General features: G+C 40.9%; 1 protein-coding gene across 2 annotated transcripts; it reads right to left on the reverse strand.

Annotated features, from left to right (window-relative positions):
- Positions 1 to 41: 41 nt before the first annotated feature.
- On the reverse strand, positions 42 to 26,869 carry LOC134520631 (trifunctional purine biosynthetic protein adenosine-3-like). 2 transcript variants are annotated; one of them, XM_063346308.1, is made up of 22 exons: positions 26,842 to 26,869; positions 24,966 to 25,114; positions 24,073 to 24,168; positions 23,246 to 23,420; positions 20,992 to 21,103; positions 20,472 to 20,531; positions 19,038 to 19,163; positions 18,259 to 18,346; positions 16,986 to 17,071; positions 16,315 to 16,483; positions 13,959 to 14,190; positions 13,729 to 13,823; positions 12,889 to 12,998; positions 10,607 to 10,805; positions 9,775 to 10,026; positions 9,344 to 9,496; positions 7,828 to 8,034; positions 6,661 to 6,804; positions 6,211 to 6,341; positions 4,553 to 4,694; positions 3,224 to 3,339; positions 42 to 2,751 (listed from the first exon to the last, which is right to left on the reverse strand). In XM_063346308.1, the coding sequence occupies exons 2-22, from the start codon at positions 25,108 to 25,110 to the stop codon at positions 2,479 to 2,481; spliced, it is 3,111 nt and encodes a 1,036-aa protein (XP_063202378.1). In that variant the 5' UTR covers positions 25,111 to 25,114; positions 26,842 to 26,869; the 3' UTR covers positions 42 to 2,478. The 2 variants fall into 2 exon arrangements, with proteins under 2 accessions (XP_063202378.1, XP_063202367.1); XM_063346297.1 differs by lacking the exon at positions 26,842 to 26,869 and having other exon boundaries at positions 24,966 to 25,134.
- Between the last annotated feature and the right edge of the window lie 7 nt (positions 26,870 to 26,876).

The raw sequence follows: 26,876 nt of genomic DNA on the forward strand, positions 1-26,876 counted from the left end.
AACTGTAAATCACTTGGTGAGGGAGGTTACAGACACGTGCAATTCCACGTAAGTTAGTAATGACTCGAGGAGTTGCCGTGACCTTACTGTTTCAGTGGCCAGATGGTCCGTGAGGAAGAAACTTGCTGACAAAATATTCCTGTCATCATTTGTCGCCGAGGATAAAGCTCAAGCAAATAGTGAGGAAAACGATATGGTCGAATTTAATTTGCTTGTAAAGGGCAAAGAAGAAAAGCTCAGTCTTCAGCCCAGCGACTGTCTTTACAAACCTGCCTTCCCACAGAAGGGCCTCCCCGGCAGGCAAACCGCCCGCCTAGGCTTGAAATCCAGCCTGTCCCAGTGAGAATGTAAAAGATGCGGGGAGCGTCCAGCGCTGGCGGGGCTTCGCTCTGCACAAGTTCAGCGCCTTCGCTGGGACACAGCAAACCTTTTACAAGTCAAAAAGAAATTGTACTCAAATTAACTCATATGTTAGAAGAAGTAAGGTTACTAGGGCCGAAATCGCTACCTGTACAGTTAATTGACCAGGAAGGCCAATAGCAGAAGACCTGGGCGCCCCAAATCCCATACCCCATTCCATCACTGACATCTTGAGCAAGACTCGGGTATTTTGCCATCTAAGGCTGATGACAAATTGGATTTAAGCACCCATCTGTATAAAGAGAAATTTCATTGTGAACTGGATCTTAGACAGCTTTGCTTTAACTATCATTCTGTAAAAAGAATAAATAGATTAATAGCCTATCGCCACACCCAATCTCAGAGGGATGCCAGATAATTAGAGAGTTGTTCGATACCATGGCGATCGTCTGGAGACCTACCAGAGCACAATAACTAGCACCCTATTCTCTTTTAACGTTTTATTCATTAGGTTTGAAACATTCAGTCATGCGTGCTATGCAATTCAAATAACATACAACATGAAGTTACTACACAGTTACAACAGACTGAACGCAAACTAAGCATTGTGTTTAGCATAAATGCTACCTACATATACCAAACATTTGTTAATCTTGCCTTGTTGCAGTTCTTCCTTCTTCTCCCAGATCACGAAAAGTCTGTGTTCCTTGCTGCACTTGTTAGAATGCAAGAGACAAATACAGATTTCTGTACATAAATGGCAGCGCTTACGGGAGGGAACCGAATTTTTCTCCCCTCCCTAACTACTGAAACACTGAAAAAAAAAAAAGGAACAATTTAGACTCATGATCTCAATCAGCCTGATAGAGTATGCCTTTACTAGTACAGTACACATAATACCAAAACAAGATTACACTTTTTTCATTGCATCTAATGGCTATTAGTGATGCCTCCTCTGGACAATTCATCTCTGTCTACTTCTTTTCTACTTTGTTCAAGTAGCTTCTTAGCTAGCGTTCTTCCTCTGATTTATGTTACTCGCATGCAAGTCATTATTCCGGCAGATATAAAATAAGCTTCCCACAGAAAAAGGTTTTATTTAACAGCAGCAGCTCTCCGGACCAAGCCAAGCACTCAGTCAACAAAGAAAATTGAGATTTTCCTGCCACTGCAAGTCAAGGTGAGGATATCTTATCCTGCTGATTTCAAGGATGAAGGAAGAAAATGCCTGAAAACTGGTGTTTCTAGTCCCTCTAAATACATTTTCATCCCTCAAGATCCAAATGTTTTAATATGAAATTTGGAGAATGTCTATGCGCTGCCCCCTTTCAAGGAGCAGGGGAAAGCATCTAGATGTATGTTCAGTATGCACTATTACATCGTATCGACAAATAATCTGTGAAGGGGAGTTTGTTTCATTTCTTTTCGCCTTTTAAGAGCTCTCTGTCTTGTTGGCCTTTGGATCTTCTGCTTGGCGGCTTACTAGATGCTGGCCCCCACACTGGTGCACATGTTTGCATATCCTCTTTTCCCTGTACCCTGAGGTGCTCCCACAGTGGCGGGGCTCACGAGGACGAGGGCCTTCTAGACTCCCACCTCCTCCCATAGAACATCTGTAACACTTGTTCACCCCTGAATCCACACCATGCCATGCTGGGCCTCGCTTCTGCTCTGCCCCGACACGTCTGTCCTCTTCCATCCAACAGTAGCCAGTCACCCTCTTGCAGCAGCATGGTTTGTGGGTGTGGTTGCTTTGTGAAGCTCTTGGTGCTCTGCAATGTGATGCAGCCAACAAAAAGTCGTCCCTCAGAAGAATTTGTTTCCCTCTGAAGCGCTAGACCATCTTTACAGCTTAGGCCCCCTCTTGGATTTGTAATACAGTATCCCCTCTACAGATGAAAAAACAAAACAAAGAAATGCAAAATCTGAAATGATAGCTTGGCTTCCACCGCCAGTTTTGCAAAAGGAGTGTAACTAAAGCTACAAGCTCAGGGAAAAGGATCACAGCTCAGAATGGAAACCTGTAACACGCCTGCAGTCAGAGAAAAGCACATCGAGGGTAGGGAGGAGGGGGCAGGAGGGAAAAATGAGCGAAGAGCAAGCCACTCATTAACCTGGCTACGCCACATCAGTTTCTTGAGGCTCCAGAGCCAGGAGAGAGGACGTGCAGTCTCTCTTCTCTTCTTGAAGACACAGGCTTTGGCTCTCTTGTTTCCAGTAAGTTTTACCATCAGCTCCTAACTGCACTGCTCCACTGGCCACCAGCTGCAGGGCAATGGGAAAAGCCCGACACTCGGCTTCTTTAACCCTTTCTGACAGTGTCTCCTCAGTGTCGTCTGCCTTCACAGATACCGGCTCCTGGTGGATCACTGCTTTCGGACTAGATTCCTCCTAAAAGGGAGATGTTGGCAGTCTTTCAGAAGAGGCAGGTGAACAGTCTCAGGAAGGTTATGGACAATGCAGATAGGGCAGAGAAAGTTTCACGAGAGATCTCGGTGAGCACATCTGTAGCTGTGTGCAGGAGCCTTAAAGTACATCTGGAGAGGCTTATGACCTCCATCAGGGGGTACATTACATTACATTAGAGGGTACGGTGGGGAGAGAGACATGGGCTAGAAGATTCAGAGGGTGGTTTGCGGAGGGTAGGAGAAACTGAAGAAAAAAACATAACATGAAGGAAGAAGACAGGACCTCAAGAAACCACAAATGCAACGTAACCCCCACATCTTCCCATTTTTACTGGTAACAATCCCAAGATTTCCACACATTCCTATTGCCTCTTCCTGCCTCTCCCTTCAGAAAGAAAAGAAAAAAGCAAATTCTTTTTCATAACTTACTCAATGTTAGGCAAGAGGACACTTACCAGGACAAAATGCACGGTACAGCCTGTGACTTTGAATCCACTTTGCAGGGCTTGCCAATGGGCATTTCCGTCCTTGATTGGTGGGAAAAGTGATGGGGAAGCATTCAAAATTTTCCCTAGGCATCGATGTGAGAGGAGGAAAAAAAAAATCAATTTGAACTGAATTTCCGTTAAAAATAAAAGTGAGATGTGATCATCAGCACAAAACAGCAGCATTGAGCACCACTCAGGAATTTAAATGGTCTGAACTGCAGTCAGAACGTAACAGACACGTTCAGATTCAGGTTAAAAAGCAAAAAATATATACATGGTGCTGCAACCTCTAAGAACATCTGAGGAAGCCCTGCTCTGAGCTGAGGAAATACTGCTCTTCCAGGAACACAGGTGATGGTCTGCAGGCCTTGGCAGTAGCCAGGGAAGCATGTTTCAGTTAAGGCCAAAGACCTCATTTGCTTTTGCGTCTGTGGGTGGACAGACGGCGTCTTAAGTCTCTCCCCTCCCAGGTAACTGTCCCTCATGCTGCAGATGAGGGGCTTGGAAGTGGACTTCACACTGCAGCCTCATGCAGAGCCACTGCACAGATGGAAGTGATTTTCATAGGAAACATCATTCCCAAAGGAGTGTGCCCAAGTGCAATCTGCATACTGAGTAAGTAACTTCCGAGCCAGGCCTCGGGAGCTGGCGTGTGGTGCCCAGAGCCAAGAGGAAAGAGGAGTGTGCATTCCCCCATCCCCTGGCCTGGAGCGCATCTAAAGGAAGCTCTGCCCCGCAGCAGAGCCACACTCTCTTGGGCGTCTGTGATGGCTGTATTTCCAGCACACAGTGCGGAGTAGTGCTACGCTGTGCAGCCCTTGGGGCAGCGCAGGAAGAAGATGAACTGAGAAATCAGTCTCTCTCCCATGTTTTTCTGCGTGACAACTGCAGGGGGTAAGTTCAGCACAACTCCCTAGTTCGGCTCCTTGACAAATGACACAGTTACGCTACCTGTCCCCTACTGCAGACAGAACCAAACTCCTGCCTGCTCTGCAGGCATTTCTCCTTCCCAGCAGTAAGGCAGGCAGACCAACTCTGTGACCCTGATTTTGCCTCTCTGTTACTCATTATGCCAGCACAAGGCATCTCTCTGCCAATGCACAGTCAGAATCCCAGCGCGGTCCCGCTGGCTGGAACAAATGAAGGCACAGCGCAGCCCCACTGATTTACATGCAAAACTCAGTGTCAGCAAGGCTGTGAGAGATTTAACCAAAAGACAAAGAACTATGACTGTGTAATTCCGGTGAGACCAAGCATACATATTTTAATTTCTCTTTTACAGTTCCAATTTCTTACCTTTCCATTTTCTGAGAAAAGGACCTGACAAAATTCTCATAAATCCTGAAAGACATATTAGTTCAACAGCAAATTCTTCAAGAACTCGGTCGATTGTGCTGTCAAATTCTGAGCGACTCCCATATAACTTATGATCAATCACCTAAAACGTTAAAACACATCAAAAGCTGTATCAAAGAAATAACTTTGTGTGAATGAGAGACACTACTTGGGCAACAAAGAGAAAGCAAAACAGATTAATTCCAGGGCACTTGAGGACTTAACGAGTTAGAAGTTTGTAGTTTTGTCAGGACATGTGTGATTTTTCGCATTCATACAAACAGTCCTGGGAGCACCCCAATCACTTGCTAGCTAACACTGGCTGTTTCGCACAGGATGCTTTCTAGGACATGGAGAAAACCAGCCCAAAGAGAAGCCAACTGTGTAAAGACAAACATGTGAGTAATGTGGTGTAGAGGGAAATAAGGGGGAACACATTGGAAAATACTGACCTCTTACTGCAGAATGTCTAGCCGAAGGCTAAAGTAAAAATAGTAACGACTCATTGACAACGTTACCACCAGTTAGTCTATTAGTTGCTTACTGAAAATCATGAACTTATCTAAAAAGACAAAAAAGTTGCCAGACATTCTGTGTAAGGTGAGGACTCAAGTCTTCTTCTATTTCTACTCCACCTCTCAGCCCCAGCTCTCAAGGTAAGTGTTGGTTCCTGACTCTGTTCATGAGGACATTCCAAAAAGGGGCTAACAAAGCACTAATGCTCTTGCCTATGGAAATGCGAATGAATTTTGACATAACTTTTTTTACCAGAGATTTGTCTTTACATCGCCATAAAAAAAGTAACGTGAATCCAACTCAGTTGTTGAGGAAGCTTGCTGAAAGATTTTTAATGCATGAAGAGCCTCTACCACCATTTACTTCCATCTGTGCATAGCTGTACAAACATGATAACTGCTCAAAATCATTAAATGTTCGAAGTAGGAGTTCCTGGTGGGCTGTATTTGAAATCCCGAGTTGTTGAATATTTTCAAAAGCCACGTTCTACACTTTGTCAAATATGATGACGTGATGTTACTCTCTTTTTCAAGTCTTTGTTTTATGAAACAAACCAGTGAAAATTTCCGTAATATAGTGCTACTTTACTGATTACAGGTAGGAGAAGAGACTTGTATGGTGCTGGTGGAAGTGACTGAACAAAACACAAAGGTCTTTCTAAGAAGGGACGAGCCAAGGAGACAACATGCTTATGTGTTTCGCAGAGCCTGAAGTCTTACTGATTTCTGTTAAAGCTGGAAGCTGCATGGGCTACAGTCTCAGACCCAAATCATCAAAGCACTTGCAAAAGTAGAGTGTAAACATACTGATTTCCATGAAACTTAAGCCCATCTCTAAATGCAGGCACTTGCTTATTTTAAGTCCCTTCCTCACTCTGGACTGTAGCATTCACTGCAGAGATGGGAAAGACACTCACAGCCTCCATAAGGTCCATGCAGTTTTCAGCTCTGTCTCTACTGATAACTTTGACAGCTTTGTGCTGCATCCACATAAAAATTTTAAACAAAAGTGAAACACGAATTCTTACCAAGAATTTCATAAAGACCTATGGATTCAGTAGCTGTGAGCTGGTCATAAAAAGAAAAGGAAATGAGTGCCTTTACCCTGGTGGGAATTCCAGCCCTGGCTGCATTTCGCAGTTCTTCCACACCAGACTTGTTGGAGATGACAAGGACAACTTGAGCACAACTGCCTGGCTCTTTTGCATAACTGATGAGCGCAGCAAGGTTTGTGCCTCAAATGAAGAGAGAGAAAACATTCATGAAACAGATGAACATCTATGTCACTGAGAATTGGCCCTCAGTTCCATTTATCTAACAAAAATCTTGGTTTCAACAAATGCATGAATAGAAGAGGACTAAGGAATTTGTGCACTAACAAAGCTCGTTTGTTAAGCAGTACAACACACCTTCTTGCCTTCCAGTCAAAATGCAACCTCAGTTTTAGAAGGTGCCACTGAAAAAAAAGGCAAGGTGGATGCACGTGTATCAGGGCTGAATTCAGCCTCTCCTTTGTAAGGACATTTCTCTGTGTGATGATAAATGGAAGCTCACCTGTTCCGGAGATGAGAACAGCTACTTTAACTTTGTTCTTTCTGGGTTGGTGTTGACTCTCGACAACAGCGCTGTTCAGCAGGTGCTGGGGGCTGCTCAGCTGCAGAGCTTCTAGAAGATTCTTGACTTCGATACGAGAACCTCCTCCAAAAATGTGAGGAAAATGTTAAAATACCTTAGATTTTACTTTTCCATCTAAATTTACTTCGTATAGTTTATTAATCATAAGTTTCAATTAAGTGAAAACCTATCCATCAGCACTGAATTTATGCTAGCACTAACTGAACTACAAAAACATGTATGACTTGAACAAACCAACTCATACTAGTGCTGATCTCTTTTGTGTTACTCACTTGCAGAATTGTTTACAAAGGCGCTAGGTATGGCATGTTTTTTTCAAGGATTATTCCTATCTTTGATACCTGTCTTCTTTTTTCTTTCGTGTTTGCAAAACTACACTTAAAATGATGTCGACAGAACTGAGGCTGCATTTTGGGCAGCCAAAATGCTCCCTGAGCTGTTCGGTCTCCAGAGGGATTTTGGCTCATGTCTTGCTATATGTCAAGCAATGAGCATACCAGAATGAAGACTTACCATCACATATGACTGTACACACCTGTGGCCTATACTGTCTTTACGCAGGATCCATGTGAGTTGGGAAGGGGTTGGAAAGGACGTGGGTTGATTAGTACAACTGCGGTAAAGTATAATCAACTAAATAATGTTTGAGTCCTTACAGTCAGCAGAGGGATTTACTCAAGTCTCAAAAAGGTACCTAGGTAAGACACTACTCAAGTACTGTCACTCTGAAAACGAGTCATTCACTTCTCACTGTATTTAATAATGAAATCTAGTTGTGAAGGTATCCAGTAGCCTCCAACCTAATCAAATGACAGAAAAAAGATATGAACTACAGAAACTTTGCAATAAGGAATCTCCTCAGACCCTACAGAACTGAGGATAACTGGCACCTCCCAGGAGATGCTCAGCACTTCACAGAATCAGAGCTAAATCAACTTACCCTGTATCAACTTAAAAATTAAATAGCGTATCCTAAAGTGGAAACCCCTCTGAAGTGAGACAGATGCATCTGTTACACCTTGAATCAAACCATACTGTGTTTAATTTTTATGACTGCCTTCACTTCCCATTAGGACATTTGCTAACCTGTGTGACAAGGGGCAACAACTTTCCCAATCAGCCAAGCTTCCTCATGTCTCCGTACGTCTTTGAGAACATGCTGAGCCAGGTCCTTCTGCACAACCAAGACTGCACCAATCCCACAATTAAACGTCTGAGCCATCTCCTCCTCAGAGAGGTTTCCCTCTTTATAAAGCCAGCAAAAGATTTCAGGAATCTTCCAACTGAGAGCATCTGAAAATGATTGAAATTTGTACATGGTCAGCACAAATGTTTGCTACCCATCTTTTATTATATACAATGACAATGGTATATTACAAGAGCTGATAGAGACTAATTCTTGCTATTTTAAGAATACTGTCCAAGGAGGACACTGACCCAACTTCTAGTCAAGTTTATAGGTGCTGCTTAGCTAGAGGTTTCTAGCCATAATTTGTGTGAGCCAAGTCTTCTCTAGACTTTCTAATGAGAACATGTAGGAAATGATGGCGAATTAAAATGTATTCATCCCTTATCAGCCAGGACAAAGCTACAGATGACTTACATCTCTTCTGTAAGAGATAAAGGAGCCGTGGGACAAATAATCTTCTGGCTTTTTTGGATTACTTAAACATATCCTCATTTTCTTTTTCCAAGAATCAATAATTAGTAGAAGAGTGTATAATTAGGTGTATTGATGGGCAGACTGGAACAGGGCTGAATATTCTACACACAGATGACAAGCGTGGACAGGCTTTCACAGTGACCTTACTCACACAGGCATGGCCTGAGGTTGTCTGTAGAAAGCTTGATGGTGCAGACTTGCCATCTTGACTTCACTTTAGAAAACTAACAAACCCTTGGGCTTGTTATCTTGTCTGTGGTTCCAGGCACTGGCAAGGAAGCTAGGCACCACCTCAGTAAGCTGGATTTATTCTTTTCCTTTCTAGTTTAATTCCAGAGAAATACAGACAGACATACAGACACCTTCCTTCCCCCATTCCCACAATATTTTTGGACTCACATAAATATGGCTTTCTTTAATATTTTGAACTTTTGATTACTTTGCCCAATTTTGGCTTTAAGAGAAAAAGTTTTACCTTACTTACAGATGGCAAATGCTAATCTGTTGCGGGGAAGATACCACCTACCATAAAACTGCATTAAATACGTTTGTGTGTGTGTGTGTGTACATGTACGGTGGAGCAAATCTTGCAAATTAATTCTCTCAACAAGCTTCAGTGCTTGTTCGAAACGTTTAGTATAGAAAGGCATGTTGCAGAACACACAATCTTCTCAAACACCTTTTGTCCTAGAGATGAGTGCCTTCAAACTCTCCTTAAATTTCCCTTCTTCAGTGAGAGAGTGGTGCTCATTAGCTGATGCTTACTTGAAATAGGAATGCTTTTGGTAGGCTCTTTGGAAGAGCACTGCCTTTGGGTCATTCAGTCTCCAACTATGGAGACACATACATTTCTGAGTATGTCTATAACTCAAGTGGCAAAGTCAAGTCCATGCTATATATAAATTTTGTCAAACAGAAACAGTCATCTTTAATGTTTACCTAGAACAGCGCTGACATGTTCTGGCAGGATTCTGGAGATGCCTTCCAGCAAACCTTCCTCAGCAATGAAGGCAAAAGCCTTCACGTGCCCTGAGCGCAGGACAGGCAGCAAAGATGGACTGTACATTTTAGCTGGGGTCAGCAATATATCTCCTGCAAACAAAAGTGTCAATTCAATGAATTTGCTTAAAAGGTCATTAGGTGTTTAGTGGGAATGCTTCTCTGAACAGGTTCCCTTCTGCTCTTCGTGGGAAGTAGCAAAAAACGCTGGCTCACTCTCCAAAATTGTGGAAGCAAGCCCACACACCTACCCCAAAGACTGACTAACCCTAACCCATCCTGAAGTGAGCAGCCCTTGGCAGTACCTAGTTATGAAAACGTCTGAACACAATTCATTTGCAGGTTTGCTTTTGAAAAGAAAGATATCATACCTAGAGTCTTGTCACCACAACTGCCAGGTGCTGGTGAGGAGTAGTGTAAGGAGGACATTAAGAGAATCTTCCTTATGATGCTAAAGCCACGGCCATGAACCCCAGAAGAGGCCAGTCCAATAAGCACATCCTCCTCATCAGCTCTCTGCAGCCCCAGAAGCATCTGCCCTCGCTCCACTGCGCCAACCACAAAGCCAGCCAGGTCATACTCTCCAGAAGAATACATGCCAATCACCTCAGCCATCTCCCTGCCTACGTGGGGAGAGAAAGCAGTCAGCATCAGCTGTAAACTTTTTTATTGTTAACTTTAAATCTATAGCATCTCCTAAAATAAGCAATGTATCCAGGACAGCTGCAGAGACATGCAGCCTAAGCAGCACATTCAGATACATTTTAAAAATCCACGTTGGTTTCTTACATCACCTCAAGACTTCAACAAAACGAAGTTTCATGAAGTTACTGAAAGAAGAAATTATTTCTTTTCATTTCATGCTATTTATCTGGCACGTCCCTGCTATGACTGAATATCAGAGAGGGAATGAAAACATATTAACACTTCAAGAATGTGAAGCATCCAGTTTTGCTCTCCTTTGTACAAGGATAAATAAACAAGAATCAGGATCCAAATGCATGAATAGTAAAAATCATCCCTCTGTGCTGACCCATTTTAGAGATAAGGAAGAGTTTAAGCACAAATGCTTGACTGTTTTTTCCACCAAACAGAAACCAGCTGTTCTACTGCCACATACTGCTTCTGCCTACAAAGTCTATTTCCCTAATAATTGTTTCAACATCAGAACCTTCAAATCTCAGAGGAGAGGAATGTTCATACCCAGGAAAGCACATCCTGCATTTCTGCAAGCTTCAGCTATTCCTTCTTTGATTGTTTCAGTCACTTCAACATCAAGTTTGCCACAGGCAAAATAATTGAGGAAGAAGAGAGGCTCTGCTCCTTGAGCCAGGATGGCATTGACACACATGGCAACCAGGTCCTGACCTATGGTGTCATGTCTCTTACATACTTGTGCAATCTGCAAAACATGGTGGGAACCAGAAGTGGTGACAAGAAATATGCAAAACTCAGATATTAATCAGTCAAATAAGTAGAAATAGTCCTTTGCCTGAAAAGAATTGCAAAAGAACATACATGCAGAGGATACCCTGGTGCATCGTCTAGTTTAAATCAAGAGAAAACAGCTCATTTTCTTTCAAAGAAAAGAAAAATCCATTTTGTGTTTTGAAACATTAATTCCAGTTCTAGTTCCAGATACCCAGAAATTGTCATTTTGGGTTGTTTGTTTATTTGTTTGCTTTTTGGAATATTATGTCAAATCCAGAATAAGAGGTGTCTAAAAGCAATTACAAATTCCCAGGATATTCAACCTTCAGAACATCCTAGCAATTTCCAAAAATAAGATCGGGTTGCTCAAACACCACTGTGTGTTCTGCTTTACATTTGCCTACTAATTTCACAGCGCTACACAGCAAAACTGAAACAATTTCTCAAGTAAATGGTTTTCCTCTTCTCCAAGTCCACAGGGAATGAGATTCTTCACTCCCACCCTCCCCAAGAAGTCTTTTGATCTCAGCTATCTCATGTGACAGACAACAACATGGGCCCAGTCTGTAGGCTCCCCTGAAAGACAGGTCTTTCACAAAGCAATAATGTTTCCCTCACGAAGGCTGCTATTTGATTTTAAAAAAAATTATCAAGATGTTTGCATGCTACAAGTAACGAAACCTGATTCAGACACCATGGCTTCTATAAAGTGGTGATATTCACACTACTTTATTACAAGCAGAGGTTTCTACACTGTCAGGGATACACCCGAGCGGCTCCATTTGTGCCAACTGCTGATGTATATGCACAGCACCAGCTCACACAGTGCAATTCATCTTTGTCAGTTACCACTTTAGGGTCTGAAAAGATTGCATATGTATGGATAAATTTTTAAGGTTTTTACCTTTTAAGGTTTAAAGACCTTTTACTGTCACAGCTCTATCAGTGTAGTTATAGTACAGAAAATCTCAGCACAGAAAGATGGGCAAGGAAAAAATGCAGATAAATACTATCACTGGCTTCAAAATGGTAACAGATCAGCACCTAAACGAAATCTGAGTTTGGATTACAAGCCTGATTTCTTTCACCGGCTGATGGATTTAGAAGTGCTATGGAAACCAGTCATCCCATGTCCTTTGTTGCATTATAACATCTCCCTCCCACTGATCTAGTAACAATTCATATAGGCATTAGCCAACTTTTTTTGGCCAAGGAAGAGTCTTGGGAACAGTCTGTGTAAACACAGTTGGGAATGCCTTTCTGCCAAGCAGCTGGAACAAAGACTCACAAGAGCCAGCACCAATCGCTTTTTCATGCTCAGAGGTGTTCAAGAATGTAAGACTGCAAAAGACCCTTTGGATTATATTGCTCAGTCTCCTGCTGTTGCAGGAAGCCACACGATATCATCATCCCATTACTAAAGGTATAAACACCAACTTGAAACAAGTTAAGTTGCTGTGCTTGACCAGTAAAAGGCAGCTTCAGACCTCCAACTCCTCTGATGGCTGACAGCCTTCTTCTGATTCTATATATATATGTATATATTTCTGGCTCAACTTATCCTATGTGTTCTGTTCTTCTGTAATTAGCATTCTTTATCTATTGGCTTCTCTTCCCCTTTAATGTTTGTCTCCTCAGTCCTTCTTTTCCCTAGTGCCCTGACAAAGGTAATCATGCTGTCTCTCTGCATACAATTTATTAAGCTAAGTCTGATAGTTATCATTTCAACGCTCTCCTGTACTCCTCTGAACTGATCTTTCTCAAAGCCAAAGGACCCTCACTTTTACAGCAGAAATTCTGGTTCTTAGTTCCTCAAGTGCTTAGCTATACGTTTTATTACCATTTCATTACAAAATACCCAGAGCCTCTACATTCTCGATAACATATGCACAGGCCTTGCTCAAATGATCATCTACAAAGTTCAAATGACCATTGCAGTGGTCTTGAGATGTATTTAGAATGCTCAGAAGGGTGCAGATGGTACAATTGGCTGTGGCATTTAAAACAGTCTTGGGAGATAACATGAGCTTTGCTACAGTCAGGTTGCAAGTTACCTGCAGTTTAGGTCCAAGGCCTTTCGTTTGAGATACCAAGATAGGATCATCATAACCAGATGCTTTCAAGTCAAAGAAACCAGCAAAGGCTCCTACTTCTGAATGACTGCCTGTTAAGTACAAATGTGTCAAGGATCATTTTTAAGGGAAATAAAAAGACCCAAAACACTCTTCAAGGCAAGTACTGTAAACAAGGATCTCTTGGAGAAGACAACACTGTGTCACTGACCGAAACATGCACAGCTTTATGAAGCATGGACCCCAAAGTCACATATTTCACAGTCTTGTAAATAGATTTTTATTATTCTGTATGTGACCTTTGGATTGTGTATAGTAAAAGTTAAACATTTTACCAAACTGTTAACAGCTCACCTTTTTTCTTTATGTAACTACTTTTTTCTAAGAGGGAAAAAAATCAACAAGAAATCTTCCTCAGTAGATCACTGCTAAGAGTAAAGAACACAGTCTGAAGAGCAAATAACAAGTTCGGAGATTGTTAGCCACAGCCTAATAACTGTCTGTGCGTTGTCCTTATGTATACACCTGGTAGGATTACTTCTGTCCAGTGACATACCAAACCATTCCATTAATCCAGGAGTTATTCTGTTCACTAGACTAACCTTGAAAAATTGCAATCATCCCCATGTTAAGCCAACTACTTTTTAATTAAGCAAATGAGGAGTGATGAGAAAGAAATGAATTTTCTTTCTTTGTGGTGACCCCAGCCCAGCTTCTCAAGCTCAATTTCAATGCCAAGACTGCATGGCTCACCTCCCGAGGAAAAAACCTGCTGTTGCATTCAATATACTAAGGAAATTCAAACAGTCTTCCCAGTCTTACCTGATCTGGTACCACTTACAATTGATGTTTCTGGCTGATGAAACAAAACATCACTGGTTACAGCTTCCACACGTCTCTCTTTGTATATTAGACCCCTGTGGAGAGTAAAGGACGTGCTAGCAGCAGTAGTGACATTTTCTGCATAGACCATCATTCATGACACAAATGGGAACAATAGATTGAAAACTTTGGACTAGCATCTATTTCTGCTAGTGCCTTTGCTTACATACAGAGACTGTTTGAGAAGTCGTATACCCCGATGGCCAATGTCCTTCCTGTACGTGGCACCCTTGAAATGTATGGCTGCTACACCCCTGTTGGCTTCTCCCAATGCTTTCATCAGGTCCTCTTTAACAGCAGTAATGGAGAGGACTCTGCCACCACTTGTCACCACTCTGCCATCCTTCAGCGTTGTGCCAGCATGGAACACCTCCAGTCCTAACTCTTTGGCTTGCAGCAGTCCTAAAAAAGCAAAAGGAACTCTGAGTATTTTAAATCACATACTATGTTGGCAAAGCAGTGAAGACTGAGGTCCTTTCTTCAGGCAAGGCAGAACAAGAATAAAGCTTCTCACCTTACCTTTCTTCCAAGAAACAGCATTCCCACTGAAGGGTATCCCACTCCACTGGCCCTAGGAGTCCCTTCTGAGATGTCCAGTAAGGACACAGATCACTCAGGAACAGAAATAAGAGATCCAGGAGCCACAACAGGACATATAACTAGCCTGTGCCAGGGCAAAACTGTGCTAAATATTGTATTTGTGAATAATTTGTGCAGGGCTTTCCTGTATGAAATCACAGTTACAGCAGTTTACTGCTTCGATTCTCCCCCCTCCCTAATATTAAACCATTAATGTTAAAGTTACCTCAGCTACTCCCCTGCTGTGCCCAGTCCACACAATTCCCTACCACACCTGGGATCAGTGCTCTACAAACACTTGTAGGTGGCTGTCCAATAGCTAAAACAAATGACATATTTTGTTCTTTTAATTTGTTTCCATGTATTTTCCTGTTAAAGGAAAGCAAGACTGCTCAGGACTTTTTTTAGATTCAAATTTTGAGAAGATAAGGGTAGAGGAGGAACTGCTGCCATCGCTTGGAAAAAGTGAAACAGCACAGTTTTTCCCTTGCTGTCAGCTAGACAGTCTTTATAAACAAGTAAAAGGAACCTTTATACTTGCTGAAGGTGCAGTGTGTTATGTTGCCACAGCACTGCCCTGACAAGGTCAAAGCTGAGCCCCAGCTGGCCTTGCTGTAATGGAAACCTAACTCCTTCCCATGATGTTTTAGCAAATACTGCAGAACAAAATGTTTTTTCAAAGCCATTAAAATGTGGGAATCAATGTGGAAAATAGGAAAAAAAACCCTAATAAACCCCACAGAACTCCAGGGGTTGGAGGATAATAATAAAAGAATGAATTGAATTACGTTGTTTTGACTGTCTGTTTTTGTGATTAACAAGCAGGGTGATCATACAACCTCACTCTTAAAGGTATGAATACCAAGTTGAAAAAAGTTAAGTAAGTTCCTGAGTTTGACCAGTGAAAGGCAGCTCATTAGCAGAGGGATTCATTCAGTTACATGGTTTGGATTTCTACAGTTACAGATATGCGGAGTTTTGCAGAATATCACTGACAAAACAAAATAAATACAGTGAGTGAACTGGAAGAGGAGGGTGGACGAGGAGAACATGACAGCAGAAATCTCAACAAGGGAAAAAGCAATATAATATGACCTCCTCCCTGGTTGAGGTAGGGTAACTAGAATTCTGAAAAAAATAAGGTGGCCTTGACATAAGATCAGTTGTCTGTGTTGCTTTACACAAGGCATACTATTAGACAGGCACGGCAGTAGCTGAGAGGAAATAGTTCTGCAACAGTTCTCTCCGCAAACATTTAAAAAAAAAATTAATATTAAACTGCAAGAATTTTAATACAGAAAATGAGTATTGATCTAAAGCCCACATGCCCAACTTCTCAAAAACCCTTTGAGCCCCATGAAGAAGAGGTCTTTATTAGCATTACACAGTAATGACCTGGCTGGCTCGCTGGCACAAGGGAAGGAACCAAGCTGATGGTGGAGGCATGAACCGCTGCTACTTTGAAAGCCACAGGTCCTCAAGTGTCACCCTTATCACCTGGTTAGGCATTAGCTAAGATAACACGACCTCCTGGCAAGGGAACAAGGCTAGGAAAAAGCAGTCATGTGCTGACAACACTGTGGTCCATGTTTCTAGCACAATTTATGGAAGCACTCCCCATGGACACACCAGAGTTGCTCCAGGAGAACATAATTCCCCATCACATTCTTATCTCAGCAACCAGCTACAGAGAGAACTTCATATAATGATATAACTTTAAACACGTATCCCCTGTGCTACTTTGGACAGGCAAACATTCTAGTTGAAAGACCTTACTGAACAGTTATCCCTTGCACAAGGACAAGGAGTGATGGACGAAGGCAGACTCTGACAGAGTGTGAGGGGTGGGATGGAGGAAAGCTGTGGAGATCTCTGAGAGAAGAGGTATATGCAAACCTACTAAAGTACTATGCTGAAATTAAACAGTAAACAACCTGCTGCAGTTACCTGTTACCTCCATGCCTTTGTCACAGTCTCCTGGGTATCCTGGACTTGCCATGACCACACACACAGCTGTACTATTTTCTGACCAGGCTGGCATGAAGCTGCAGAGTTTGCCATCAATTGTTGCTTGAATCACTTCATAAAAATCATTTTTAAGCAGTGGAAGAATTACCTGCAGAAAATTTTTGTAGAGATAGAAGTTAATTTTTATTTTGCTGACTTGTTGAAATTCAACATAAGGAAAAATCAATTAATCTGTAAAATCTGTACCTGCCAAACTGAGAATACTGTATTTCCCTATACCAGTAGATTTGGAAACTACAGATGAGCATTAAATTGCAGCATCTTTTTGCAACAGTCATAAATTTACAAAAATGAGATGTGAGATTATGTAGAAGGAACATGAATTTAGGTCCTTCCCATTCTCCTTCTATCCAGAAAAATGAAATCTGAGGAACAGCTCCTTAATTTGTATTCTTTAACTAACAATTCACAGAAGCTGAAAAGCTAAAATTTTAAGTTACCTCATACATTGTCTAAGACATTCTCATTGAGATCTGCGTGTTCAGGGGAAGGAAGACATAAATCCAAATATATCACACACATTTCCCTAAAAGTAATAGTCAGAGGTAAAAGAATAAAGCATATTTAAGTTTTCAGTATCTTTCACTCACCTGGCACTGAGGGTCACCAAACTGACATTTAAAGTTTAAAATTTTCAGACCATCTTTGGTAAGCATTAAACCTGTTTGCAGCACACCTGAACAGAAAGAACACAGCTGAGCAAAGAACTTAAATATTTATTTTTCAAGAACTCCTTTAAATGCAACACAGTATTTTGGAATGTGCAGTGCATTTCTGCAAACTGTAAGGAATTAGGGGCAGGGATTCTCCAAGCAATTACACACAAGTCATACTAATTCTACAATAACCAACAAAGTGGCTAGCAACAACCTGAGGAACATTGCATCACATTTTAGACCGAATACAACGAAAGTAACCCCTTTGCAACAGGAAGTTGAGTTCTGCCTTCTGCTGCAGCCCTCTAATTGCAGGCATTCAGCGATCAAAAGGAACTGACAGGTTGAGAAACGCAGTTCCCATAAAACCCCATTATGCAGACCTTGTGACTTTCTTACCATTAAGTGCGCTATTGTTATGCATAAATATAGAAGTATAACTCTGTATGTCAGGCAAAAATACCAGAATTTGCTACTGCTACTAACAAACAAAAACAAACAGAAACTTACTGAAGTTGGTATTCTGTGATTTCTACTGCAACACACTTATATACATGTGGTAATCTAAAGCAGGCCTTTCATTTCATAATCAGAAAACCAATCCCCAGAGAATAACAAGGGTTAAATTTTAAACCCCCAAAAAAATCAGGTCCTCCAGCACCACTCTGAAAATGTTCGGCGCCTACTAAATTCTTACTGTGGATTTGGTCATTGTAAAAAAGGTACCAAATAGCAGATAATACATCACAGACGGGAACCCAACTCTTCACACGTGATCTCGACAGTCTTCAGCATCAAAAGCAGTCATTGGCATTAAGTGACAGCTATGAGTATCACTTTCCTTTTTCAAAACAGCCTTAAGACAAAGATCTTAAGAAAACTTACACTGCTGTATATAGGAGTGAACAGTACAACTGAATTTAAGTATATATCATACCCTGAAATACAAAGAGTCTGGTTGCAACTGTTTTAATTGACAATATTTAATAAAAATACAGCATACTTTATGGAGAAAAGATAAAAGTTCTTCTCTCCAAAGGAAGAGCTATAAACCAAACCAGTGAGGCTTAATACTCTGTGAAAAATTAACTACTTTTTTTAAAAAATAAATATTATTTGGAATTCAAAAGTAGTCTCTAACAAGGAAACTAACAATCTCTAACAGTGATATGACTTTACCTTGTTTTTCAGTTGAATGCTTACTCACCTACATATGCTGTTCCTTCTTGTCTCATACTATCAACAACATGTTGAAGGACAGCATCATTGATTTTCTCTAGAAGAACTTCTGGAACCTGACGATCAACATCAAACCGATTGAGACAATGATGACATTTGCTGGACTAGCACATAGGATCTGGAAGGACTGGGGTAAGTAGATGCCTCAGCCATGGTTTCTGCTCTCCCACCCGCAACCAGTGCACGCCTTCCATTAGGGTGCTGCTGCCTGAAGGACAGATACACTGATCCTCTGTCTCCCAAGATTTTTTGTTTGGTTCTTTCTTTAGTGGACCAATTTTAAGGAGGTTTGAGACACTGACAACCTGGGCGGTACAGAGAAAGATTGTTTCTGTACTTATAGAAAAACACACTAATAGTGTACTTGAGCAGCATATTTAGAACAAAGCAGTCAGCTTTAGAATCAACAACAAAAAAACCAAGGTTATGTTCAAGACACAAAGACTCCAGGCATGCAGGGAATTTTGCAGCGACATTTCAAGTGATGCTAATAGGAACAGAGAAAAATCAAGTTGAGGAACAATGGAAAAGGTAAAAGAGAGACTATTCCTCAGAACACTGGCTCATTAAATCCTAAAGAATGACTACTAAAGTTTGAGCCCTGTATTGCACTTATACAAGCAAAGTGTCAATCAATTCCAGAAGAAATCTGGCCTATGTGATAGAAACAAGACTGGGCCCTAAAGCAGATATATTAACACAGATGTGATCAGCCTTATTGCAGGCTGAGGAGGAGGACTGCTATACCTGAGGAACCGGGCAATAGGCTCCCATCCCTCCAGTGTTTGGACCCTGGTCGCCATCCAGTAATCGTTTGTGTGCCTGGGCTGGGGGCATTGAGGCAACAGTGACACCATCCGTGAAGCACAAGCACTGTTGAGAGATGCACACAACACAGAAACAGTGACAATGTCCTGCCCTAAGGGAAGTTGACACTGCTGGTCGCAGGCTGAGTCTCAGTTCTGCCAGGAAAATTTATGAATCAAAGACAGAACGCAATAGGATCCACTTAGTCTGCAGCAAGCCCACTGATTTGAAGGATTCATTGAGCTTTCTTTCTCATTTTTAAATAATTAAGAGAAATGGTGGCCCTCATAACAATTCCTTTCTGATGAATTAGATCTTGAGCGATCAGTCACGTGGACACATGCTTACCTTCAGGCATGTGAATAGTCTTCATTGACTTAACAGAATTATTCATACGTTTCATGTTAAAAGTGTGTGTTTGCAGATCTGGAGCCTGAATGAGTGTGAGGTCTTCTCAGTGCAGGACAAACCTTGCACAAAGAACTTGTTTTCAGTTTTGATGCCGCATATGTTGGACCTGTTGGAGAGGGTCCAGAGGATGGCCACAAAGATCAGAAGGTTGAAGCACCTCTCTTATGAAGACAGGCTGAGAGAGTTGGGGTTGTTCAGCCTGGAGAAGAGAAGGCTCCAGGGAGACCTTATAATGGCCTTCCAGTACCTAAAGGGGCCTACAGGAAGGATGGGGAGGGACTTCTTACAAGGGCATGTCGTGATAGGACGAGGGGTAATGGCTTCAAACTGAAAGAGGGTAGACTTAGATTAGATTGCAGGAATCAATTTTTCACTATGAAGTTGGTGAGACACTGGAACAGGTTTCCCAGGGAAGTTGTGGATGCCCCATTCCTAGAGGTGTTCAAGGCCAGGCTGGACGGGGCTTTGGGCAACCTGGTCTAGTGGGAGGTGTCCCTGCCCATGGCAGGGGGTTGGAACTAGATGATCTTTACGATCCCTTCTAACCCAAACCATTCTATGATTCTATGATTCTATATAATACGCATGCTTAAGTTTTATCCTGAGTAATCCATGGTAAAGAAAGTACTAAAAGAGGCACTAAATATTAGCACAAATTTTTTGATGCAACAAGACTTGCCAAGACAAAGTCCATACAAACATGTTTTAGGTCATCTTAGGAAAAAAAGACCATTTTCCACCTAAAACAATCACCATAATTGCAATTTTACGACTAATGTAGAAGAAAATTCTAGTGACAACATATGTTGCATGACATGAAGTTGCTTAGATTGCACATTTATTTATGTAAGTGAAAATAAACATAAAAAACCAATTTGAAATTATAAATTTGTGTGTTTATGCATAATGCATAGCAATTATGCCAAAGAATAAAAGCACATAACCACACCATTGATTACATACAGAAAGTTCTTCCCCTTGAAGAAGTTCTTCAATAACAACCATCTCTCCAAACATTCTGTCCTGTACAAAAAAAATTTTTCCAGTTAGCAAATATGACATCTACTCGCTAAATCCTCTATTTATTTTCTTTTAACAGAAAAAACAATGCATATGAAGACTACCAGCTTGCTTGAATTCTGTTATGTTAAGCAAAGCCAATAAAATCTCATTTGGAGATAAGGAAGAGACATTGAAATGCACATTATCAGACCCAGGGAGCCAATGAAATACGGAAAAAGTTGGAGGGGCAGGGCAGCAGGACTCAGTGCTGGAACGAGAGTTCAGTCACAAACTACAAATCCTTGCTCACTATCCACTGTCTGGGGCAAACATGAGGAATTTGAGGATGATACCCAGAGAAATTCCTTAGTCAAATGGGCAAGTTTCTCCTGAAAATACTTTCTGTGCCCAAAATCACAAACTCACAGGCTACAGAACATCAAGAATTGAATTCCCACTGATTAATTAAAGATTTATCCACCTGCATAATCTCTTGGACAGCTCTGCAGGCTTCCTCTTTGCTGGCTGCAATAGTCACTTCTTTTCTAGCAGCAGGGCCCCTTGCCCGTACAACTCGTGCAGGAAAGTCTGTGCTTTAAATGAAAGCAAAAGTGAGATTCAGGCATCCCTACTGCATCTAGTGAAATTACAATTTTTAAGCTGAATGCCTCCCATATTTTTCCTGTTTTTCTGAACTGTTGAAGAATAACACTTCAGAAAAATACAGTCCTTGCTAGCCCATCCTGTCATGGAGGTGAATGGGCTCTTACAGACCTCAGCACAAGACTGTGAACCAGAAATCCATGAATACTGTTGTTTCTGACACCAACTCAACTCAACTCATCCTTGGACAAGTCACTGAACTTTGCACTGAACTGTGCAAAGCTCATGAAATTCAAGAAGGCCAAGTGCAAGGTCCTCAACATTGATCGGGGAAATCCCAAGCACAAATACAGGCTGGGCGGAGAATGGACTGACAGCAGCCCCTGGGAGAAGGACTTGGGGGTGTTGGTTGATGAAAAGCTCAACATGAGCCAGCAATGTGCACTCGCAGTCCAGAAAACCAACTGCATCCTGGGCTTCCAGTACCTAAAGGGGGCCTACAGGAAAGATGGGGAGGGACTCTTCATCAGGGAGCATAGTGATGGGATGAGGGGCACGGTTTTAAACTGAAATAGGGTAGATTTAGATTAGATGTTAGGAAGAAGTTCTTTACAATGAGGGTGGTGTGACACTGGAACAGGTTGCCCGGGGAAGTTGTGGATGCCCCATCCCTGGTGGTGTTCAAGGCCAGGCTGGATGGGGCTTTGAGCAACCTGGTCTAGTGGGAGGTGTCCCTGCCCAGGGCAGGGGCATTGGAACTAGATAATCCTTAAGGTCCCTTCCAACCTAAACCATTCTATGGTTCTATAACTTTAACACCTCACAGTTTCTTCCTCTTTTCCCTGAGTTGGGTTACTATTTTACTCCTGTCATAGGTTTGGAAAGATGAACTCATTGATGATTTATAGTTTTATAACACCAGATTACAGTACATAATCCTATAAACCACTATAGAAGTTCTGTTTAGGGTTGTAAGGTTAAGGCTGAGTTAGGTCTTGCATGTAAAAGATATGTTAGAACTAGTGTATGAACAGAATTGCTCCACTTACTCTTAAACACAAATTAAATCTAGAAGGGAAAAAAAGAATAAACCAGCCTAATGTTAACATATTTTAACTACACTTTATCCGTGCATCTCTTTCCAGCTTGTGGACAGCGAAATAAAATGCCTCTTTTGAAGAGCTGATTCTACACACTACTAGCCTGTTTTCTGAGACAACATCTCCTTTCCCCTTTCCACATTAGGATTTCTATTAGGATAAATCTCAGCTCTAGATTTATGTAGGCAGCCAAAGCAGGCTCACACAAAGCTCTCTGTATGTATGTTGACCTGAGATACAGTTTTCCTGTTTGGGTCTTATGCATGCTTACAGACATACAAGTTGTTGGCCTGTTCTTCTGCACAGCAGTAATACAGACTAAATGCTGCTACAGAGCAAAGTCAGTGAAAAGGTTGTTTTTATTTAAAAAAAAAAAGTTCCACTAGATTATACCACATGTAGCACGTGACAGCAAAGACAAGAAGTCCGTGAAACCGACACACAGACACAGACCAGTGTAGCTGAACACAGCAGCTGCTGTGAGGCCAGACCAAAATAGCCACAGCGGTAAGTTACTCTCCCAAAGGATCCCCCATGACTTCAGAGGCATTACCACTCAAAGCAATTGCAGAGATAGGCAGTTACATTTCACTCTCCATGGAAAAGATGCTGTCTAGCCTTGAAGAAATCAGAATATCCTCCTCAGGTTATGAGTACTTGACCGGTCCCTCCCAAATCACTCCAGAATAGCATTTTGCTGGTATCTGTCTGTGTAGAAAATATTCTTGCCCTTACAGAAAGATTTATGGAAATATTTTATACTGACATAATTTTTTTGCCTTTTAAATAGTTAACTAGCATCCTGAAGAAGGTGATCAAAGGGAAGAAGAGCTGTGATCTATGAAAAGAAAAATCAAACTATTTAAGTTCCCTGCACCTGCACCATCTGTCTGAAATTACAAAACTAATTCATTCAGTAGCTACTTGAGAAGAACAACAGTTGAAAAGTTACCAAGTTTTAGGCAACTATCATGGACAAAGGCCAAATGCAAAGATAACTTGACAGAGGGTTTCCAGTATCAAAATATTTACCTGATAATAAACCTACAAGCTTCCTGGGGATTGGTGAAGGCTTTCCATCTGGCTGTTGGGATCCCATGTCGATCCAGAAAGGCTTTGGCAAAACTGGTGTTGGACGCCAGCTGGGCTGCTTTTGCAGATGGTCCAAAACACCTAACTCCTGCTGCTCTCAAGTCATCAACAATCCCTAATTACCAAAACCAGCAAAAGAACCAAGTCATCTCTTTGGAAATATCGAGTCATTTTGGCAAAAGGAAAACCACATAACCATTCCAGCAGCCTGTTACACTTTTCCGTGTCTCAGATAGCTAATTCATCCTTAAAATAAGGTTTTGCATATCCAATGACCTGTTTCATCATTCAGTTTTAAGAGGTCTTTAGCTCTTTACATTACTAAGCACTTTCCCAGTTACCATCCCATGACTACTGTTAGGACTGTCTGGTACTTCTGCTCACTATTTGAGACATGGAGATCTTACTGCACATTACAATAAATGCATGTGATGGTCTGGGTACTGTTGCATTTAGCAACGATATTAGGGCTATTGCAAGAAAATTCTTTATATAAAGGAAAGCGGAGCAGAAGACACGAGAGTACTTGCAACCATTATTGATTCTTGATCCTGCATGATTTCCCCTGCTGCTTTCTAACATACAAAAAGCAGCATGCAGCTGTAAAGCCAAGTGTTTTAAGTGACTACAATTTACAAGATAATCCAAATTTTCTTGCTCCTTAGTTTAATTAAGTCAGTGTGCATCTTAATGTCCACAAGAGGTAATTTTACAGCAGATTCCAAGGTGCTGATTTTTACTGTCAAGTTAATTTATTTCAGCCTTACCAGCTGCCAAAAGAGCTTCTTGTCCAACTAACACAAGTCCAATATTATGATCTTTGCAGAACTGGGTAACAATAGTGTGATTGCTCACTAATACAGCTGAAAAGGAAAAGGAAATATAATTAAGTTACCACTGCAAAGCCTAAATAAGAGATGGGAGATGAGAATGGCATTGTTCATCACCCTAACTATGGTTAAAATAATAAAACAGCCCATGAAGGGCAAAGTAAAACAAGCAATACAACAATGATAACAGAGTCCAAAAGGAACAACGATCATTTCCAATTTGCACTACTGCTTTTAATGCACACCTACTAACTTGCTAAATGTATTTTATTTGCTATATGTAATCAATATAAATTTTTAAAAGCTGCTTATCATAACAGAATAAAAACTTTAAAAAATAAAACTGCAAGTTCATAGGGAAACTCAATTTCAACATGTGAGCAAAGATTTACTCAATGCCAGTGCATGATGTAGCTAAATTTAGCTGAGCAGTCTGGGCAGACACCAGAGAAGTTTCTATCCAGAAATTAATAACTTCGAGCCTTCTATTCCTCTGTTACATTTTGCTGAAATTGGTGAGTGAATTCAAGCACAACAGTGGGAGAAAAGAGATGAGGTGTACAAATACACAGTCTCATGTAAGCTTCACTGTCTTAAGAAGCTATGCTAAAAATAGATATAGTATGTTTTACTAGGCAGTTATAAAATTCAGAAACAAAACACACAGAAAAAAAATAAATACATGCCTTAAATAATTTGTGGTACCAGTAAAATAAAAGAATAATTGTTATCTCCTACTGACTCAACACAAATGTGGTCAGTTTTGTTTCAGTTCCAATGCTGATACTACTGATTACTTGGCACAATATTCTATTTTTCCCCCTTTTTACCTGAATTGGAAATTTTTCCATTGTCAGCTGTTCCTGCATTCCCTGGAGCAACAAACACATGTTTTACATGTGGAGACTGGGCCAACTTCCAGGCCAGCGCATGCTCTCTCCCTCCACTGCCAATCACAAGCACTCGATCAGCCATTAACCTGTGCGAATCCAGAATCATCATACATAGTACTATCAATTTATTTCACAAACCCATGTAAAAATAAGCAAAAATATATAAATTATATCTCTTACTTACAATTGGTAAATAATATCAATCCAGTTTGTATTAAAAAGGTATCTATAAGACAACCAAACAAAGTGAGTGTACCAGTAGCGTCACTGGATGCATGCATCATTCACATTTGGTTTAATTGGTTTAAATATTGACAACAGTGAAATCAGCAAGAAGTTTTTCCATTCGTTTCAGCATAGTCAAGATTTCGTCTCTTAAGTATCCATGCTGAAATAACCTTGTTATAACTACGTCTCATCAAGTCCTTTGTACAACTACTCAGGAAGGGATAGAGCTTCATACAAATGCTCTAGGAAACTTACCAGATAAACAGATCTCAAACTGAACACTGTGGTCAATCTAGAAACTTTTACGAGTGTAAACATCTTCAGTAATAAATGGCAAAGACAGTTTTCATAACAGATTTTATACTTGGACAATTGCTAAGAGGGTAACTTCCGCGGAACAGCATGCTCAATAAAAGAACAACTGTTAATTTCACTAGCACACTGACATTTAAAACAGTTCCTCAGTAATATTTCTAGGCAAATTAGTTTTGATTTATTTCAGAAATATTATCATACTTAACGTAGGTCACATCTGCAAACTTAATTTTTCCATATGTGCTGAATGTGGACAAATGTCAGAAAGGACAAACACTCCAGAACATGACCTTTAAGGAAGACACGAATGGCATAAACCAGTCCTTACCCAGGAAATAGATAATAAATTAAAGACATCATAAAACACCAGATTTGCAAGCAACATGTCAGCAATCTTTTCCCAAGAAATCATCGCCATTTGTTTGAGTTCATTACACAGTTTCTGAAGGCAAACAGTAGCTAAATAGTGACACTGACGTACAATATTTCAGAAAAGATGTTCATAGAACTGTGATAAATCAATGTTTCAAGTTTGAGAGACAGTATTAAGACATTTTAACCTAATATCAACAAAATAAAATTTAACTATATATGTATTTTCATAATTATTAAATTGCTTAAGTACTTCAAGTAACCCGTCCCTGGGGATTGCAGACTGTTGTGGATTATCTAAGAGCCTGATTTTACATTTTAGGTATTGCGCTCTAGGCGTATAAACACAGAGCATATGCTTAATGCTTTGTCAATCACCAGACTGATTTCCTTGCAAAAGACTTTTCGAAGTCTTTACACTGTGTAACTATCCAGTATGTCAGACTTTGACTTTGCTTTTGTCACTGCTTGACACATAATTCTGGAATCATGAGGAAGTTGCTATGAACTTAAAAGTACAGGGTTACAGCTGCTCTACCTCTAAGACATCCACATGCTTTACAAAGCTTCATTAGGCACTACGGTCCAACAGTTATTAATAAAAAGCAAAGTGTTTTTAAAAGTTAAATTAGTTTTTCCCTTAAATATAATTTCACAATTCATTGAAGTTTTCTAAGGCAGAATAAATTTAAGTTCCTGACTGGGAACACAGCGAAACCAAGCAATGCCTCCTACCCTGTGGAAAAAAGGCACATTTCCATTCCACATCATGGTGATGACACTAAAGACATTTTTTTCAATTCAAAAGAGTGCTGGAAGAAAAGCAAGCTGGTAAGACAGCTGGTCCTAGAGGAAAGGCTGTAAAGAGGGACACCTCACTTGAATTGTCTTCCCTTACCGTGTCAGACCCTGCTGTTTGTCCACACAAAAGGC

The sequence above is a fragment of the Chroicocephalus ridibundus genome, chromosome 1 (genome assembly GCF_963924245.1).
Source record: "Chroicocephalus ridibundus chromosome 1, bChrRid1.1, whole genome shotgun sequence".
Lineage (NCBI taxonomy): Eukaryota > Metazoa > Chordata > Aves > Charadriiformes > Laridae > Chroicocephalus > Chroicocephalus ridibundus.